The following is a 22,215-nucleotide window of genomic DNA, read 5'->3' as shown; positions in this document are numbered from 1 at the left end:
ATTGTCAAACAGACAAAATAAGGATCTAAATTGGAGTTTTAAAGCCCTATCAAAGAATTAGGCGCTACACATCCAGGCTCACAGCATGCATAGTGTGCAGACTAGTTATAAAATTGGAAATTGCAATAAGTTGGTCTACTTTTGTGTCTTGCTCCTGTCCTATCCTGGGTAGAGAAAAAATACTAATATAGAAACACAGATATTTAATTATTTTGTACAATGGATAAATAATGCAAACAGAAGAACAACTCACACAGTAATTAAAATGAATTGAGGTACAGAACAAAAGTAAGTCAATAACAGCAAGAGACAAAACACTATAGTCACCAAAACAACTTTAGCTTAATGACGTTTTGGTTTAAAGATCATGCCCCTGCCTCACTGCTCAATTCTCTGCCACTTAGGAGTTAAATCACTTTGTTTATACAGCCCTAGACATACCTCTCTGCATGTTGCATGCAAAGAATCATCTCAGGTTTAGACTTCCTTTATTGTAAATTCTTAACTCCTGTTCTGTTAATAGCTTGCTAGACCCTACAGGAGGCTCCTGTATGCAATTAAATTAAAATTTACAGAGCAGGAGATAAAAACTTTTAACGGGACACAATAGTCACCAAAACAACTAAAAACTTATTGTATTTGTTCTGGTGAGTATAATAATTTCCTTCAGTTTTTTTGCAGTAAACATTTTCATATTAAAGGCAGTGTTTACATTACAGCCTTGAGATACTTCTACAGGCCATCACTGTGCAGCACTGCCATTTAATGTCTCCATCCTCTGCATGAGTCAAAGAATCTCTATGAGTAGATGCCAATTGGCCAGGGCTGTTTGACTTGCGCTGTCTCTGCCTCTGATCTGCCTCCTTGATCGTCTCAGCCAATCCTCTTGGAAATTGTAATTTGTTCAGAGAATCACTTCTGATGATGTCCGACAAGCAGACCGATCAAGGGCAGAGCCTGCAGCAGCAGACATGAATACAAATAAGATTTTTCTATATTTCAGGGGGTGGGGGCCGAGCAGTGGAGCTAGATAATGGTAGTTTTAACACTGTAAGGTCAGGAATACAGGTTTGTGTTCCTGACCCTAAAGTGTTCCTTTAAAGGGACACTCCAGGCACCCAGACCACTTCTGCTCATTGGAGTGGTCTGGGTGCCAACTCCCACTACCCTTTACCCTGCAAGTGTAATTATTGCAGTTTTTTTTAAACTGCAATAATTACCTTGCAGGGTTAAGTCCTCCCCTAGTGGCTGTCTATTATACAGCCACTAGAGGGAACTTCCTGCTCTATAGCACAGGTTTTCTGTGCTAGAGCATCGCTGGACGTCCTCACGCTGTGTGAGGACCTCCAGCGTCGCTCTATTCCCCATAGGGAAGCATTGAAATTAATTTTCAATGCTTTCCTATGGGGTGCGCTAATGCGCATGCGCGGCATTGCCGCGCATGCGCATTAGGTCTCCTCGGCCGGCGGGCGAGATCAGTCTCGCCCACCGGCCGACGTAAGCAGAAGGAGGAGCGGCGGGGGAGGAGGAAGCAGCGACGTGGGACATGTCGCTGCCTCTGGTAAGTCACTGAAGGGGTTTTCACCCCTTCAGCAACTGAGGATTGGTGGGTGGGAGGGAGAGGGACCCTCCAGTGCCAGGAAAACTGATCGTTTTCCTGGCACTGGAGTTTCCCTTTAAAGCAGCGTTTCCAAATTATTTTTTCCCGTGGAACCCTTTGATATGGTATAGCAACACTGTGGAACCCCCCAAACAAATGTGTGCCGTAGAGCAGCACAGCGCAGCAGAAACCTTTCAATGAGCAGAGTGTAATGTTCTCTTTTGCTGGCAAATTCTTTTTATATCTGGTTTAATTGTTGACAATTGTATTCGAATGTCTGCAGTTGCATCAAGTTGATTTCGATACTTTGTTTTTGTTGCAGAGTAAAGTGAGAATCCAGTTTCACATAAGTACGTGCTGGTAAATGGCAACAGAACTTTGATCGCCTGCTTGGACAATTCTGGGTGTTCTTTGCATAAATCACCCGAAAACGCAATAAGAGAAACTTCTTTAAATGTTTGTGTTAGTTGACTGTCAGAAGTTAGATCGATCAGATTCTCAATATCTACATCAGAAAAATTGGCTGGCTTGTTTTCATGAATGGAAAATAATGATTAATGGATGTGATTAAATTGCAAAGATGATCTACACTTTCATTGCGAATTTAATCTTCAAGTTCAATTTCTGATTCTTCAAGAAAATCCTTAAGTGTTGGAAAAGAGTTCAAATTATTTTGCTCAACAGATGAGGTTCAAAACTGCAGCTTACGAGACAGTAAAAATATTTTATCTCTTGCATTAAAAATATTGGTGTTTTCTCCTTGGAGTAATAAACATACATCATTTAATTTTGTGAATATGTCTGCAAGATATGCTACTTTGGATAACCACAAAATGTTTGTTAATCGTTCAGATAATCCAAATTTATGATCCTGGAAATAGGCAAACGACTTTTAATGCAATTCAAACATTTTAACAAGGACTTTACCTCGTGATAGCCAACAAACTTCTGAATGCAAAAGCAGAGCGGTGACTACCCATATCTTCACATATCATTTTAAATAGTCGTGGCTGTAATGGTCGACTTTTTATAAAATTAATAATCTGGACCGATTCGTCAAGCACAGTTTAAAGTGAGATTGAAATATTTTTAGCTACCAGTGCAGGTCTGTGAAGGACACAGTGAGAACTGGTTCTGTTTTTTTCTACATTTCTTATTCGTGTCACAGTGCCTGCCACTTTCCCAACCATTGCTTTGGCACCATCACTGCACACATTTACACATTTGTCCCACTTTATATGGTGTGTGTTCGTGAACTTCTGGATACAGTTAAAGATGTTCTCACCAGTGGTATGAGTTTTCAAAGTTTCACACAGAAGCAAGTCTTCTTTAATCTGTTTGTCAAAATGATATCTAACAAAAACAACAAAATTGAAAGTCCTGCAACATCTGTGGACTTGTCCAATTGCAGTACCCATCACATTGATGCTGCCGAGAAAAGAGTTCAGTATGGGTGTCATAAGCAAGAACATGTATACGGCACAAAACTGTTGTTGGAAAGTGGCACAGCTTCAATCTTTTTACTCAACTTCTCATTTAAAATACATGACACTATTTCGTTTGCACATGGTTTTATTAGTGATTCCCCAAATGTGTGTGCTTCTCCGTCAAGTGATATGCGGCAACTCACTCTGTAAGAAGCCTCTGTGGCTTTTTCATGATCATTTTTAATTTTTTTTGCTCATAAACGGTTTACTCTTCTGATACTCCTTTAGCTTTCGCATAAAAAGTCAATGTCTTTATCTTTGTACTCTGCATGGTTTTGCTCAAAATGACAGCCTAATTTAGCAGGTGCTAATGAATGGTTTGTCAATATTTTATTGCAAAGTAAATATTGTGCTTCAGGACAATCTTCATTTCTGGCACTTGTGAATCCAAATGACAAGAAGCTGTCATCATATATTCTTTTCTTTGTTTGAGAAGAAGATTGGGTAGAATGGTGTGCTTTTCTGTTTTTCTTTGACTTGTCCCTTGTCTCAGCTATTTGAGGAACAGTAGATTCAACTATTTTGGGCATGTTTTCTGGATTTTTAGTTGTATCTTCTTTCTCTGTTTCTAGAAGTGCCAAAACAACTAGTATTAGTAATAATGTTTCTCTGAATAGTTCCCTGCTTTAGCCAGCTGTCCAGATTCATGGTTGTTTATTGAAGAAGAAAAAAACAAAAACAAAAACAAAAACTACAGATCTTGCCTCTGACTACAAAGGATGCCGATTTTTATAAAGCGCTTAGAAAGAACTTAACTTAAGCAGGATTTTTGAGTCAGACTTGGAGCAAAAATATTTGAACACTTTGAAACAGATCTCACTACCTGACTGAAAAAGATACTGATTTTTACAAAGCTCTTAGAAAGAATTTAACATAAATGCCTCAGTCTTGAAGTAATACAGATCTCACTACCTGACTGCACTGTTTTGCTAACAGCTCAGATTTTTGTACCAAAAGCAATGTTTTTTGTGTGTGTATAGAACTGATTAATAAAGATAGTAAGCAGAATGTTTGTTATATATATATATATACATATATATATATACACACACACACACACACACACTATTTATATATTCACCCCTTGAATGTTATCAACCAGGTGAATGTAATTAACCAGCACTATGGTTTTAAAAGGTTAGCCTCTGAAGACATGGGAGAATCTAACAGCTGGGAGAGAGGAGGCAGTTAAGCCTGAGACTCTGAGAAAAAGGTGTGGAGTATGGATCATTATTTAATGTGCAGTTTGCAATATATATGTATATATATTTAATACTAATGTACAATAGGTGTATGAAATATTGCAGGCCCTTTTGCTTAGATTTGAAAAACGTTACACTTTCAATGACATTTCCACAAGGTTAAAGTTAAATTAGAACAAACACATGTGCTGTCAGTTAAATGTATACAAAAACACTTCGTAAGCTAATTACAGGCAAGAGCCATTTAGGGAATATCCCAAACTTAGATATGCAATACATTACATCATGTAACAAGTTAGAAAACCTTTTTGGGAAAATCACACAGGTGGGGGCTGCTTTTATAGAGGACAAAATGCCTATTTAACTGAAGGAGAAAGGATAGGACGTTGTCATTCCTTAACATTCATTCACTCAGGCATACATTCAAATTCTCACTTGCACACGGACATCATACATGCTGTAAGCCACTAAACTTTGGTAAGATTAATTATTTACTGACTATTTTTGCATTCTGTTACATTCATCCAATACACTTTTATCTTATATTTATTTGAGTCATTGTTTCATTTATTACAATATTTTTACAGTGCCTTTTCGGGTCTGCAGACACTGAATTATTTTAGTGATAAATCAAAAATATCATCTAGAATGGTTAAAGAAAACAGTATTTATAAGTAATTTGGAAACGGAAAGGTCTACTCCGTATATAGCTATAGATTGCATAAAGACACGCTAAGCTTAGAATGACCCGGAGTGACCTTTTGTCGGTAAAGGTCCACATCATACCTGAAGCGAGCCATAACTATCAAAATTGAAGTATCACCGAAACCGACATTCTGGGGGCCTCGTCCTTGGGAGGTTTAGTCGTGTCTTTTGCAGTGGAGAACACGGTGTACTCAGTTGCCGGGAGGATTCTCGTTTTGTAAGTATGTCTTTCTTTAAGTTTCCAAATAGGATAGGTAATCTTGAAACTAGTTCAAGTGACCCTATTGATTTAAATGCTGAACACAGATCCGTTGATTCCCCTGTTTTGTTTTCTTTCCCTTCTGTGTTTCAAGAATTTATAAAATGTTGGATTAAAAAATATGGAGGTCCATTTAAGTTGGGCGAAAATATAAGTGATGCACTGTTTCTAGAGGACATTTTTCAAGTATTACCCTCATTAATGCAGCTTAAAGATGACAAAGTAAAAAAGGGTAGAAGTTTGCAAGCTTTACTAGATATGCTATTAATGTCCCTTCAAATGATTGAACAGTTGCAAGTTAGTTTTAATCTGCAAGCTTCTCTTATTAATACGCTGCATGTACAAATAGAAGATTACCGCACCCAGGCACAAAATGCAGCTCACACTGCTGGATTCTTACAAGATAAAGTTCATAAGTTAGAATCCAAAAATATAATTCTTGATCAAGCTGTAGACACCTTACAATGCCTGCGTACTAAGCACTCTCCTTCTTTAAAACTAGGAGGTAAAGCACGGGGAAGTGCTATATTTAAAAAATCCCCTGTTGCTCATGAAAACAAATGGTATCAGATTGCCACCTTGTCAGTCGATCTTCCTTCTGCTTTAATTAATGAAGACGACAATGCAATATGGATGGAGCATAAAAATGAAAATATTGAGTTTCCTTCACAAGTAACTTCTGTCCCCACTGCTCCTCCCACGTATACACATTTGTATCCAGAATTGCCAATTGAACATTCTAAAACTGATCTTGTTCCTTGTAATCCTATAACACGTGGTCCTCAATTAGAGGCTAACGAAGTGTTATCAGATGACAAATTGAAGGAAATTTCTGCACATCATGCTAGAATAGAAAAAGAATATAATGATATGGAAATGACTTTACATAATGTAAAACAATCGTTTTCGCAAGAAAACCAGCAGAGACGAAACTTAGAAGCAGAGTTGTCTGAGGCTGCACGACTATTAACTGAGACTAAAACTAACCTTGAACGTTTTAGGCTTGACAATGACGAGTTACAACGTGTAAATGACAAACTTAAGGCTACTACTAGAAAACAGGAAAAAACTGCTAGCATATTGCATGATACTACGCAAGACCTTAAGTCTACTAACAAACAGCTGCAAAGTGACCTTAACGAGGCTAAATCTAAACGACATGTTGTGATTTCTGATCCCGTTAACGTACACATGTCCCCTACTACATCTATTAAAGCTACGGAAGCCAGAGCTGTTTTATCTGAGATCGGACAAGCTCCAGTGAATAAGGGTACTGTTGAGGATTTCAATAGATTTACACATTGGATCGGAAAACTCCTTCGCTGGGGTTCTTCGGATTCACAATTAATAGAGATTTTTCTAAAAGGTCTGGGATCCTGTTCAGCTGTTATAGAAGGTTTTGCACAAACCTTTCCTCAGCTGTTAGAACGGTGTTGCCATAAGCTATTTCATTTGTCTAGTCCGTTCCAGATTAACAAAGCTTTTATCTCACTTCCTAATGAGTCAATCACAGAAACTGCTAACAGAGTAATTGTTTTCCTAGCTGCTCTTGCTAATGGGGCTACTTCTTCAGAAAAACGTTCTGAAATACAAGCTGACCTTAAATTGGATCCAGCAGTGCGGGAGTTAATTTTCACTCTTGTACCAAGTAACATTTCTCATGTTATGACCATCTGTTACGGTGACATGAGGAATGTGGACTTTAATTCATGGCTTGACCGTTTGCAAATTGAAATGGATAGATGTTTTAAACCCTCTCCGATTTCTGAAATAACATATCAGGCTCAAAGATCTTGGAGAGATGGACAGCAATTAAATAATGCCTCTAATACTTGGCAGACTGAAGGTCCACAGTACCGTGGACGGGGTGGCTTTAGAGGTAGATTTAATACTACAAGACGTGGCATAGGAAAAGATGGTGAGTGGATTCCCTTGAGGGATATTATTGCCTCTCAGAAAGCGTTACAACATTCTGTTGAGCTACTTAGAAAACAAGTAGAGCAAGCTAATTTAACGCCTGTTGCAGCTCTAACACCTTCCCTTCCCCCCCTGTCCTCCTGCTAGGGATGTGTTTTCTCCTCTCCTCTTTGTCTCGACTGGCCTCTGAATCTAGATAAATGGGGACGACCAATGTGTACTATGTTGGTAGATGGGGAGAAAATTAACACTCTAATCGATACAGGGGCAGCTGCTACACTAATATCTGGTACACCTAAAACTGACAAATTTACTACTGCTTGCATTGTGGGGGTTACTGGAATGCCAAAAACAGTGTATGTTGAACCTAGGACATTGACGATTGGCTCTAAGACTATACGTTCTGATGTGTTTTTGGAAAAAGATGCGTTATCTCTGTTGGGAGCTCCGGATATTGTAAAGTTTGGGTTTATCATTGATTTAATAAATCACATGCTTTGGAATATTGTGGAGAGTCCTAGCCCTTCTGAGCATGCTCTGATCGGTTTAGACTCCGATTTGCCTCCTGTGCATGTTGTCTATCCACATGAGGATGTTGGGGCCGTAAAGGGTATTAAAATCAAACACCCTCCTGCTCCTCCTGTGGATACAGAATCTTGGTGGCATGAATATGCCGATGTATGGGCTAAAGATAGTCTGGATTGTGGTAAATCACAATTAATGGTTTCTTTGGATGGTTCACACCACCCATATGTTAAACAGTATCCAATTCCACGTGAGGCAGAAAAAGATTTAGAGGTTATCATTGACCAATTGCTACTGAGAGGGTTAATTCGACCATGCCAAACTGCAGGATCGAGTCCTGTGTGGCCTATTCGTAAAAAAGACAACACTTGGCGTTTAACCATTGACTACAGACGACTAAATGAGACAGTTTTTAGAACAGCACCTGTTGTGGCCTCTTACCCTGAACTGATTGCTAAATTAACTCCTGAAATGCAGTATTATACCGTGTTGGATCTTGCAAATGGGTTTTATAGTGTACAAGTCACTCCTGAAACTCAGTATCGTACTGCATTTTCTTTTCAATCTAAACAGTATTGCTGGACAGTTCTTCCTCAAGGTTACTGTGATAGCCCTGCAATTTTTCACAGCATGTTAGCACAAGCTCTAAAGTCTCATAATTTGCATAACAAAGTTGTTCAGTATGTTGATGACTTGTTAATCGCAAATGATACCCGAGAAAGCAACATTCATCTGTTAAAAAAGGTTTTGGACTGCCTTAGAAAGCATGGCTTGAAACTTAACCCTGACAAGTGTCAGCTGGTCCAACAGAAGGTTAATTACCTTGGATTGGAACTTAGTCCAACAGGCAGAAGTATTCTTGAGGATAGGGTTAAACATATTCTCTCCCTACCAAGACCAGTAGATGTGAAATCTTTACAGCAGTTTCTTGGGCTTACCGGATTCTGCAGAGAATTTGTTGCTAATTATGCTTTGCTTGCAAAACCATTATATGACCTACTGAAACAAAACAAATTTGAATGGAATGATTCTCACACACAGACATTTTCGTCTCTCAAATCTGCATTAGCTAGTGCACCCGTTTTGGGCACTCCAGCATCAGACAAACCATTTTATTTATACTCTAGTGTGTCTGATACAACACTTGGTGCAGTAGTGGCCCAATACCATGGTGATATACTAGCCCCTATTGCATACTTGAGTCGCAAAATGACACCACCTGAATTGAAATTTGGTCCTTGTGAGAAAATTGCCCTAGCTACATACTGGACCATACAAAGACTGAGATATCTTCTCAGCGGTCAGCACATTGTGATTCGTTCACATCATAATCCCCTGCTTTTGCTGAAAAAACATAATTTGGCTTTAAGTGACATTCGGAATGAACGTGTGGTGAGATGGATGACTACGCTGCTCACTGAACACATTACAGTGGAACCATTAAAGGAACCTTCTGTACATGTGTTGGGTGTTCTTATTCAAGGTCAGGATCATGTATGTCATCCTATGCTTGCTCCTAAAGCACATTCTGTTTTTAAAGAAGGCAGCCCTGCTGATGTGGGAAATAACCCTGTTTGGTACATTGATGCTAGTTCATCAGTCATCGATGGTAAGCGCATGACAGGTTTTGCAGGTGTACTTCTTGAAGGTAGAACAATTCTTGATATGTTTCAGTATGCTTGTAAAAGGGCAGGAGCACAGTTTGCTGAATTAGCTGCACTACTGACTTTGATCAGAGACAAAATTGGGAAAGGTGGTACACACTTTGTAGTCACTGACTCTATGTATGTTTTCAGAGGTGCTTTGATTCTTCTTACATTTTGGGTCAACAATAAATGGCAGTCCACTGATGGCAGTATAGTACAGCACAAAGGCTTATGGGAACGCATACAGGATTTGTCTAAAGATCATATAGGCTTTATCAAACTCACCAAGGTAAAGGCACATAGATCTAAGGGCCCATTGGCATACGGGAATAGTCTTGCAGATAAATTTGCAAAAGAGGCTGCATGTCTTCCTGATATTCCACTATGGGAAGAGGAAGATGCATTGTATCATACACCACTTGCACCAGTACAGTTGTATGCCCCTGACGATGATAGCACACAATGGTCTGTACTTAGAGAACATCAAGAGTACGATTTAGTACTCGCTCCTCTTTTTGATGACCCTGCACCTAAGTTAGGTAAAGAAAAATTGTACATTCTGCATGACATTTTAGTCAAAGACACTGAACATGGTCCTGTCTGGGTTATTCCCTCTCATTTGGTAAAATGTTTGCTAGCATGGGTACATGGTTCCATTGCAGGGGGACATCCCAAATTACAAGAATGTATGGATAGGATGTCTAAACTGGGATGGTGGCCTACTATGAGAAGAGATATTCAAGATCACATTGACAGATGTATTGTTTGTGCACACCAAGACCCAGCAAGACAACTAACACGTGGAGCACTAATGCGACATGCTCCTACTGGACCTTGGGACAGACTGCAGGTTGACTATGTAGGTAAACTGCCATTGACAGCCCGTAAAAATCGTTACATATTGGTTGTCATTGACTCGTTTAGTCGATGGATTGAAGCTTTTGCTACCCCTAACAAAACAGCTGGCACAACTGCCAAAATCCTAGTGCAAAATGTTTTCTGTCACTTTGGGATTCCAAAACAAATGGATTCAGATAATGGCGGTGAATTTGTCAATACTATCCTGAAAGAGATCACAAGTTGGTTAGATCTCCCTTGGGATTTCCATATTGCTTATCACCCTCAAAGCGGAGGCATGGTTGAAAGGATGAATGGCCAGATAAAAAAGGAACTTAGCAAAATCTGTAATGCCAATGGTAAAAATTGGGATATTTTACTGCCTTTTGTCCTTGCTCGAATGAGATCTAGAGTTAACAGGCATATTCAGATGTCTCCTTATGAAGTTCTTTTTGGACGCAGTATGCCTTCCTGGGAACGCCTTTTGCTTCCTATGGATTTATCTACCTCGGTAGCACTATGCAATGAAGAATGGGCCAAAGAACATTCTCTATGGCTCACCACTGTACAAGGACAGGCGCTGCACACAGATGCGGTGTCTGCCTTAAAAAGTAAAAGTGATTTTGATAAAAAATCTGACCTCACTGAATACCAAGTGGGAGATTCTGTGTGCATGCTTAAACAAGGACAGAAAAACCCTAGGAAATTTCCTAAAGATTGCTGGGAAGGTCCATATCTTATTGTGGACAAAGTGGGACCCTCAGTTTATCTTATTCAAAAATCAGATGGTTTAAATGTCTACAAGCATGCAATGCAGCTTAAATTGTTTAAGGGCTCTTAAAGCCCTGTGTTTGTTATTCTATATTTACTTTGTTTTTCAGAAAGTGTACAAAGGGACTGAGACTCTAGAACGGCTGTTCCAGACTCTACTGTTCATTATGAATGATCGGCGCCTTTACATCTAATCTTCATATGGACAAAGAAAAATAAAAACAGTCCTACCGGATGTACAAAACTAGCTTTGGCTAGACTACTTTCTGCATGTGTTGCATGTTTTCCTAGCATAGTGTGATACTTTTATGTATTTACTAATAATAAATAGTAACGTTGTGTAATAATCTCCTTATCCACATTTTTCATGTTATATTTGAAGTTTGGTGTCCGTAACTTACAGTTTGATCATAACTAATTATTTTATTGGTTTTCATAACCTACAAATTAGACTATGGCATCTTGGACATGTTGCTTGATGGGATGCGTTACAGTGATATGTTTGCTCTATACCTTTACTAACATTTGGCATCCAGATAATCATAATCTGCAGAAGCGTCTTGTCACTTCTTCTGAAGTACTTGCTCCTTTTAAACCTATATATTTAGTCTCACACCCTACTACCAGCATTGACCTTATCTTTTCCTTATTGTCTAACTTTCAGCGTAATAGTGTTAAATCTAACCGTCCCATATATCATATTTCTCATAGTTCTGCATCCCCACAATTTGTTGCACTTTTTATTGCAAGTGTTCCAAAATTTGACTATGCTCAGCTATGGTTTATTAATAAAACACATCTTCTGATTCCAGAATATGGTGCACTTCCGCATCTTGATAAAAATATTTGTTTGATATGCAGTATTGATTTGCAATCCACTACTTCTGGCATTTTTCATAATTCTAACCGCCGCCCTATGGCTAACATGGATAATATTAATACCTGTGGAAGTCCAGAAGTCCAGTACTCTACTTCGGTTGCAATGCCTGCGACTATTTTGGTTGATACTTCCAACCCCTCTGATTCTGTAGGTGAATGGCAATGTACAGACAATGGTATTCCACAGTTTATAGTTAGAATTGATGAAATAGCTCAACCTTCTACTCCTATAGCTTCTGTATCTCCCTCTACTCCTATACCAGAATCTACCACACCTCCATTTAAGGAAGGTGACCCTATTCAAGTTCGTTTAGACTCTGCTACACAAGTAGCATATGATGTTTCATATCGTTTGGTTACCTGGCACTTACAATTAAATAAATGGTTGGTTTCCACACAATATTCCAATTGTACGCCATTCGTATCAGTACAGGAAAGAGCTTTTCAGTGGTGGTTTCATGAAAGCATGTTATATAATGTATCACTTCGATCACACCATCGCCCTAGACGAGATATTTTAGCTACTGGGTTAGGTACATATGGTAGTGTCATGGGATCAGCTGCACAAATTAATTCAGAAATTCTAAGATATAAACTTGCTTCTTTAGCCTCTCATACTTCTACAGGTCTGGATACCCAATATGGTATTAATACTAATATTGTTAAGCTTCAACGGCATCAAACTCATGTTATGGTAGATACAACTGAGATTATTTCTGATAAGTTTCACACTCTGGTCGACTCAGTTTACAATGTTACGCATGATACTGCATGGGCAATGCTATGTTCACAGGTTCAGGCTGATCTGTCTGCCGATCTTAAACTTCAGTTGCAAAGTTTATGGTCAGGTAGATGGCCTGCTTCGTTGAGTCTTGCTGCTTCAAAATCTGTGACTGATTTTGCGATGACTCATCTTTTGTGGTGGGAAGTTCTTCTATCTGACTGCTCACTTGAAAGATGTGCCATTCAAACATTAATACCATGGGCAGGCAAAGATGCTATTATTTATCGTTTAGCTACAATTGGCCTACCGTCTAATGGTTCATTATTGTTGCCTGAACTTTCACATCAATGGGTAGCCCAGGGTACGGATAGTTCCAACTGGACCCTTGTAGACATTTCCTTGTGTCACTCGAATGCTAATTCTTATATATGTTCTCCATCCCAATATAAAACTACTACTGAAACATGTTGGGTTCATCAGGATGAATGTAGTTTTCATGGTCAATTTAATGTTACAAATCCTGTCTACTACTTGGGGTTAGATCGTGTTTGTTTTCACTTATTTCAGCCTGATCAAATTATTTTTAAAACAATGGATGAATCCCTTCTCAGCACTCACTTATTGCCTGGCACGTGGTGTAATTCCATTCCTGTGTCTTATATTGCTTCTTCAGTATGGAACTTCACTATGCCTCAACTTACTAACATAAGTTTGGATTTATCATGGGAACGTATTGTTGATTTTTCCATGTCAGATTTGCCCTTAGGTATGGGTTCTGAGATGAAAAAATGGTTAACTGACTCAACATCAATTACGACATTGCTTAATTCATTAAAGAGTGTTTCGCACCAAGCTCAAATTACTGTCACACATAAACAAGGGATTCTTCAACAGGTCTCTGCTGCTGTTAAACAAGATGGTCAGACCTCATGGTGGGAATCTGTTTTGGGATACAGTAATACTGCTACACATTTTTTTAATATAATGTTGCATCCTGTTGTAGTTATTTCTCTCTTACAACTGATTTTATTTTTATTCATCTGTATCAGTGGTTGCTATTTCAAACGTTTACATCGTAATCTGTGTAAAAAGGTGGCTGTATTGGAGGACTTAGAGTCTAAGCATAAACGTCTTCTCCCATTATATACACTAAATGGTTATTCTGTATCTTTGGATCCCTCTCAGCTTCCCACTCCTCGTTAATTTTGGATTGTATTCTGTGTCCATGATCTTACATTATTTTTGTTTTCTTTTAGATCTCCATTTTGCTTTTCTTCTATGTCATGACTGGTTCCTTACTTTATTTTTAAACAGCACTTGGGCGTTTCTGTATCTTTAAGTTAAATACTAAGTGGTACATTCTGATGACAGGTTTACCAGCTACACTCTATTATCAGTAACTTTCTCTGTCAACGTACATCCAGCTGCTTTTATTACACTTATCTGTGAAGAATTTCTATTTCTAAGAAGAATTCCTACTGACTGCTCTACTGTCTATGGGTACGATCGGTACTAGGATGAAGACTTTGCATACTACCTCTGACGAAGATTTCCTAAACTTTGCATATACCTAAGGAGTTGAGGAGCTATCATGGTTATCCTACTTCTCAAACTTCCTGTTTGGTTGCTGTGAATGTCTATTGTTGCTATTTTATGGGTGAATCTCATGCTGCAAATTGCTATTTCATTCTGCGACCTGGACTCTAATTCTGAACTCTCCATGAACTATATTTCTTGCTATGTTACTGATATTCCTTCTTTTGGACTTCCAAATTTGATACTGGTATTTGACTTCTTCAATCAAAATCTCTAAAGAACTTTAATGTAGCTTTAACACAGTTTACTACGTCACTCTGTGTTATATTTCTTATTCCTGTGTTTCTGCTGGTACCACTTGTATGCAATTTATTTTTCTCTCTTTCTCTCTTTTTCTTCTCTTTGGCACAAGTGTTGTTTTGTTTTAGATTTTTCAGTTTTTCTCTTGTTTTTTCTTTTTGGTTTTGTCATAGAAGAAAAACAAGTGGGGGAGTGTGGAGTATGGATCATTATTTAATGTGCAGTTTGCAATATATATGTATATATATTTAATACTAATGTACAATAGGTGTATGAAATATTGCAGGCCCTTTTGCTTAGATTTGAAAAACGTTACACTTTCAATGACATTTCCACAAGGTTAAAGTTAAATTAGAACAAACACATGTGCTGTCAGTTAAATGTATACAAAAACACTTCGTAAGCTAATTACAGGCAAGAGCCATTTAGGGAATATCCCAAACTTAGATATGCAATACATTACATCATGTAACAAGTTAGAAAACCTTTTTGGGAAAATCACACAGGTGGGGGCTGCTTTTATAGAGGACAAAATGCCTATTTAACTGAAGGAGAAAGGATAGGACGTTGTCATTCCTTAACATTCATTCACTCAGGCATACATTCAAATTCTCACTTGCACACGGACATCATACATGCTGTAAGCCACTAAACTTTGGTAAGATTAATTATTTACTGACTATTTTTGCATTCTGTTACATTCATCCAATACACTTTTATCTTATATTTATTTGAGTCATTGTTTCATTTATTACAATATTTTTACAGTGCCTTTTCGGGTCTGCAGACACTGAATTATTTTAGTGATAAATCAAAAATATCATCTAGAATGGTTAAAGAAAACAGTATTTATAAGTAATTTGGAAACGGAAAGGTCTACTCCGTATATAGCTATAGATTGCATAAAGACACGCTAAGCTTAGAATGACCCGGAGTGACCTTTTGTCGGTAAAGGTCCACATCATACCTGAAGCGAGCCATAACTATCAAAATTGAAGTATCACCGAAACCGACAAAAGGTACTGTGTGAAACCTGCTAAAAGTGGTGTATTTCATTTTGTTTAAAACTGGGAACTAGCTTAGCTGGCCAGTTGGATAGTTAGCAATACTGTTGTTTAGTAAGTCTCCAAGTTGGAGTAGGATTTATTTTCGTGGGGGAGCACAACCTTGTATATATATTGTGGAAAGTGACAATAAACTGCAGTACTATATTATCCTGACTGTTGAATTTTAAGTATATACCAACAGCATTCGAGATAGAGAAGTAAGAACACTAATTGTTGAGATCAGATTACAGTTTGGGAGATCACTGCACACTGCATGAAACCGTGAACAAGACTGTAAATAGACAGTTTGAAGATTACTGAAGGTTTCCACTCATCCTGAGTTAAGAATTGTTGCCGAGGGCTGAATAAACTATCCCATAAACACTTCTAGACAAGGGTTTATAGAAGAAGAAAACAAAAAGCATGTATTTACCAGAATTAAAAAGCGAAAAACCTGAAATAGGATTCAGTGGTCCTTCTGCTTTAAGTTTTATTAGTAGGTTATCTCCATAATATATTAAAGGGGCCTCATTTGATCTCTCAAGTACCACATAATATCCATTACCTCGTTAGCCTCACTGTGCTGCTGTTCTTTCTTTTTCCTCCTCTTTTCTCTCTTCTTTTCATTGCTGCTGGATTTCCCACTTGCCCCAGACACAGGACGGGACTTTCCTGTGCCTCGTGTTCCTCTGGTCTTCTCAGAGTCTGAGTCACTGCTACTGTCTACTTGCAGAATGGCAAAGCGAGATGTAGTGGTAGGAACCAGGCTCACCACAGCAGATGCCATCACTGGTTATGTAGCTATTATCTGGAAAACAAATTCAGAGCTCACGTTAATCTTTAAAGTAACAGGCAAGTACATTATTTTCAAGGTACATATTGTTTAAAACAGACATGTCACAATGGTCAAAACAGATTCCCATACAATCAGCGAGCAATAGAGGCGCTCGCATTAGGACTTCCCCATTAGGTAAGCATTATACAATGCGACCAAAAGACGCCTAATGACCCGGAAGTCCCTCTAGTGGCTGTCTACCAGTTAACCTATAATAGGTAATTAATGCCATTAATTAAGAACTGAATAATTACATTTGCAGGGTTAAGGGACCTGGGAATATGCACCCAGAGCACTTCAATGAGCCCAAGTGGTCTGGGTGCCTATAGTGTCCCTTTAATGCATGTCCACAACCACATGCAATGCATAGCTATTGGAATTGTTTTAAATTAGAACCACTTTCAATGTCTGGATTTTGCACTCCAAATGGCCCTATATGCATCCAGATCCTTTTACCCTAATGACATCAGTGAATAACCCCCATATATGATGGCTTTGTGAGGAAACTGCTTTCTTTTACAGGAATGATTTCCCCCACATCATTATTTGTTGATGTTTTGTCCAATACCTTTTTTTTTGTACCCACCCTCCTTTAATTAATTTTGCTATTTTTTTTCTTCCATTAAGTATGTCTCATTTAAAAAAAAAAAAAAAAAAAAAAAGACTTTTTCCACGTAAAAGACGATATTTTTTACCACATTTTTCAAGTTTAAATTGTGGGCATCGTCCTATACACGGAATGTTAAAATTAACTTAAATAGGTGCCCACTGGCCAGGGCCGTCTTTAACGCGGGGCAAACAGGGCAGCTTCCCTCAAGAATTCTTTCCCCCTCCGCATCGCCACCAGCCGGGGTCCGACACACTATGTAGGCCCACCTGGTGGCCCATGCACTTAGGGCCACCCAGTGGGCTTATTTTAAACATGCGCCCAGTCACGCGCCAAAACAGTGTGACCTGCCCCTTGCTTTTCGGCAGCCGTCTGGGAGGAAGTGACAGCCGCGAGTCACTTCCTCCGATAGAGAGGAGTTGTGCGGGAGGGAGGAGGAGAAGGAGGCAGTGAGAAAGGGCACTCATTACTCCCATCAGCCTCAGGTTCCACACTGGACCCCAGGTAGGAAACTGGAGGGTGAGTTTAAAAGTTTAAATTTTTCCATGTATGTCAGTCAGTGTGTGTATCTGCGTGTGTTAGTATTTATATATCCATCAGTGTGTCTCTGTGTGTGTCAGTGTATGCAATGTATATGTGTCAGTATGTCTGTCGGTGCATGTGTCAGTGTATCTGTGGGTTGTCAGTGTGTGTGTGTGTGTGTGTGTGTGTGTAGTCATTGTGTGCATATCTGTGTATCTGCATGTGTGTCAGATAAACATACACCTACACGGACAGACGGTATGTCTGTCAGTGTGTATATCTGTGTGTCTGAGCCTCTGCATGTGTGTCAGGTTGTGAATCTGTTTGTCTGTATCTGCAAGTGTGTATGTGTGGCTGTGCATATGTGCATACATCTCAGCATTGATACACCAACACTACATACAAATAAACCACTGCATTCAAATTCCAACACGACATACAAACACACATTTTGGTGTTAAATACCAATAATACATAGGCACACCCCTACATTCAAAAAACAACACTACACATAAATGCATGCTTGCATTCAAACGCCACATATAAACACACAAACATACTCCATATAAAAACATGCTTACATTCAAACACACTGATACGGCTCAGTGCTAAATACAACCCTGCAAGCATTGGAAAATGGTAGAGCCCCAGCTGTCAAAGCATTGTTGGAGTTGCACGACAGATGGGGATCTACCTTCTGGCCACCCTTGCGATTGGGGGCCCCCAAAAATTCTGGCACCAGGGCTATTTCTACTTAAGTCTGTCACTGCGTTGGGGTGGAGGGCTTGATTGCATGCCAGGGAGTGAGGGGGAAGGTGGTGGCGGCAATGTCCAGGGGGCCCAAGCAAATGCTTGCCCAGAGTCCAATCAATATTAAAGACGCCATGCCCCTGGCTGCCAGGTACCCCATTCCCATGCACAGTCTTTTGGCACTCAGGGAGCAGGCGCTCGGGGAGTAAATACGGTACATACTGTAAACGTACGTACCGAGTAAAGTGCACTGGCGGGAGAGATGGAGCTGCAGCTACACTGAGCTGACGGGAGCAGCCGCCATTATACAGCCTGCACACAGTTATTGTATTGTATGTTAAAAAAAAAAAATATATATATATACACACACACAATACAACAATTGTAATACATATAATACAATAAAATCCATACATAATGAAACATAACATATCAAAAAGTAAAAATTAATAGAAAGAGGTTTAAAAACTTTATTTTTTAATTTGGGGCTCAAAAAATAGGGGTTTTCTTCTACATGGGGGCATCTTATACCCCTTCTGCTTGCTCCTGGCAACTTCTTTTCAAAGACTTGTTTGGCTCTGAAGCCTTGCTCTTGTGCTCACAGGTCATACAACTCTGTAGCGGATTCCAAACATCAATGTCAATGGAAAGGACCACACTTTGACACTGTTGCAAAAGGAGTGGGACAACTTCTTTATTTTCAAACTGGGGCCAACCTTCAACAGTGCTACATTTAACTAATGGTGTGAAATTCGAAATAGTACATATACATACTAAAACATAAAAGGCACAGTAAAATACATAAGGATACAACTATCACATAAGGGAGTATTTTAACCAATATTTGGCACTGCATCTGGTCTGTATATGGTTAAAGAGAAACTCCATGCACCATAAGCAATAGAGTCTGCTATAGTGTTTACGGTGCCATCCTAAAGTAAGTAGTCAAACCGTCGTAGTACAATTGGATAATTTAGCTGGGTACAAAAAAAAAAAAAAAAAGTCTCATAAAAAGCATTGTTGGATAATGGTACAAAACCCCTGCATGTAAAAAATGGGTCGCAAGAGAATACGGAGAACGGGCAGCAGCTGAAATAGCCTGCCCTTCAGTCGGTCCCCGCTCAGTTCTCAAGCTGGTTTTTGCTCATCTTGTGCCATTACAGAGAGAACATCTCTGAAACATATCAGACTGGTCCCACCCGTAGGGGCAGTCCAGATCCAAAATGCCAGCAAGTTCCCTCTGCACGAGAGACACAGCAACCCCAGACGATCGTTCCAGCCTTGTTAGGCAACATCAGTGAGGTATAGCTGATATCTCCCTAGGAACCGTGAGCAAGGGGTCCACGTCTGGATTATCCCTTTAAACTTGTGGAGAGTAAAAAAATGGGTCGCAAGAGAATACTAAGAACGGGCAGCAGCTGAAATAGCCTGCCCTTTGGTCGGTGCCCGCTCAGTTCTCAAGCTGGTTTTTGCTCATCTTGTGCCATTACAGAGAGAACATCTCTGAAACATATCAGACTGGTCCCACCTGCATGCAATGAGAGGTTTCCCTTTATAGGCAACAAGGTGAAACGTGCACATACAGATTGGTTGCACCACAACTATTTTAAAAGCAGAAATGGTCATGTTGGTTGGAGTAACCCTTTAACAGGCTAAGATAAGAATGTTCTAGAACAGTCTAAAGAAAGGAAGAATGTAGCCGAACGTCTTCTAGCAACAGGTTTTGTTATGCAAAAATAATTCAACTATAGCAATTTACAATCTTCATTGTGAATATATTTATCACTAGATAACAGATTTCAAGGTTTGTACAAAATGACGGTCACAGGTTTAGGGTGAATGGGCTCAGTGTGCAGAGATTTGGGGACACAGTCTTTAAATTTAAGGTCTTTATTACAAAGCAAATAGATATAATGAAAAAGTCCCAATGCAAAATAGAAGCGGAAAATAAGGCAATATCTTCATAGAAAGTAAGAGTCCTTAAGATAAAATAAAGTATTTTACCAGAGTTTCAGGCGCAAATGATGAAAGGCTTGATTGAAGTTGTAGCAGGATTGCAGGAGTTTATCCAAGGCTGGAACAGGATTGCAGGGGTTAGCCAAGGCTGGAACAGGGTTGCAGGGGTTAGCCAAGGCTGGAACAGGGTTGCAGGGGTTAGCCAAGGCTGGAACAGGGTTGCAGGGGTTAGCCAAGGCTGGAACAGGGTTGCAGGGGTTAGCCAAGGCTGGAACAGGGTTGCAGGGGTTAGCCAAGGCTGGAACAGGGTTGCAGGGGTTAGCCAAGGCTGGAACAGGGTTGCAGGGGTTAGCCAAGGCTGGAACAGGGTTGCAGGGGTTAGCCAAGGCTGGAACAGGGTTGCAGGGGTTAGCCAAGGCTGGAACAGGGTTGCAGGGGTTAGCCAAGGCTGGAACAGGGTTGCAGGGGTTAGCCAAGGCTGGAACAGGGTTGCTGGCATTAACCCACAAAGGAACAGGATTGCAGGGGTTAACCAGAGTGCAGGCAGCCAAAGGTTAATTCAGAAGGACCATGCAGGCGATGGTAATCAGATCACTTCAGGCAGGATCTGGCTCTGTACCCTGTGCATAAAAAGGGGAGAGGTAAAGTACCATGGGTCCTTGCGACTCTCCACAACCAGTAAGACTGGTGTCCATTGTAACATTCAGCCAAGAATAAACACCACTGGGTCACTGATGAATGGGAAATCCATCTGTTGGCAGATTCATATTTAGTAGTTACAAGAGATCCTCAGAATTCCCATGCCACAAGAAGATAAAAGATCCTGAAGGGAGAACGAGTAGAAGCTTTCAAATAAGGATGCCAATATGAAGCCCAGAACCTCCATAGGCATAGGGAGAACTTGAATCTGAAAGCAAGTGGAGCAAAGTTTCTCCAGCTGAACTTCTGGAACAGTTTAATATGCAGTAGAGTCCACAATTAACCCCAGGAACAGCTCTCACATGCAAAGCACCAGCAAGCTATTTGTCAGTGATGCAACAAGAACAGGCAAAATGACTCTGTTGCATACAATAGGGTAAATAACAGTACATACAGTTCTCCATCAAGTCTTCTGCCCATAATGTCTTATTTTTCATGCTGAAAACAACGCTCAGCCCCACCAAAACATGTTTTAACCCCTTAAGGACCAAACTTCTGGAATAAAAGGGAATCATGACGTGTCACACACGTCATGTGTCCTTAAGGGGTTAAAATACTTCGCTCCATTTTGTCCATATAATTCAAACAACAAAATGCCTCTTAAAATTCCCACCCAAGCAAGAGGAACCCCTATCCTACAACCCTGAGTCCATGACAGCAACTATCACAGTATGCATCGATTTCTTCCAAAAGGAAGAACCCCTCTACAGGAACTCGGCTGCGTTAGAATTCTAAGAGGATGCTGTGGCATTAAAAGAGGAGACATTCCGAAAAAAATCAAACACAAGATCACCGCTGGGAGGAGGCACTCTTGCTGCCAATAACCATGAAGTTGATAGCATCCAGACCAGTGACACAAAAGACCTTGCCCTGAAAAGGCAGCGCCTAAGGACTTACTTGGCGCACAAGCAAAGAGTCGCTTTCCAGAAATTGAGATAAAATCTCGAGGGGGCGTGGCTTGGAGGCTGAAAGACATGGCAACATAAACCTTGTGCTCCCCATAGACTTGGCACAAAACCTCATCCATACGCGTTTAAATTCTGAAAAATGGGAAAAACCCATTGTGTTTCCCACGCTGGTAAGCCCGCCAACACACCTAAAGGGGCTCTGGCTTCTTCACTCCGCAATTACCTGCAAGCCCCGACTGACCTGGCTTTAGAGGCCTCCAACACCTCGCGCCCACCCTCCAAGAGGGGACCTGTGAGATGCTACGCACCTATCCCCACATGGAAGAGCAGCCGGACTGGGTAGCACTGATTCGCGAACTGCCTACCAAAGCGGATCTAAAAGGAGGCTAATGCAGAGCTCCACTCCCTCAGGGAAAACTTCCAGGGCCTACATAATAAGGTTTCCCAGCTGGAAGCTGATTGCAATCACCTGACCTCGACACAGAACGCCAGCACAGGCCACCC

The 22,215-nt window shown here is 40.1% G+C and overlaps 1 protein-coding gene across 2 annotated transcripts in view; it reads right to left on the bottom strand.

The window, feature by feature from the left end:
* The window catches only part of GKAP1 (G kinase anchoring protein 1), a 66,124-nt gene that overhangs the window by 33,107 nt on the left and 10,802 nt on the right, over positions 1-22,215 (bottom strand). For both annotated transcript variants that reach the window (XM_063455000.1, XM_063454999.1), the window contains exon 3: positions 16,000-16,242. In XM_063455000.1, coding sequence (XP_063311070.1) covers positions 16,000-16,221 — 222 coding nt within the window. In that variant the 5' untranslated portion in view covers positions 16,222-16,242. The remainder of the gene's footprint in view (positions 1-15,999; positions 16,243-22,215) is intronic.

Source organism: Pelobates fuscus, chromosome 5 (assembly GCF_036172605.1).
Source record: "Pelobates fuscus isolate aPelFus1 chromosome 5, aPelFus1.pri, whole genome shotgun sequence".
Classification (NCBI taxonomy): domain Eukaryota; kingdom Metazoa; phylum Chordata; class Amphibia; order Anura; family Pelobatidae; genus Pelobates; species Pelobates fuscus.
This window is presented reverse-complemented; position numbering and strand designations above follow the sequence as displayed.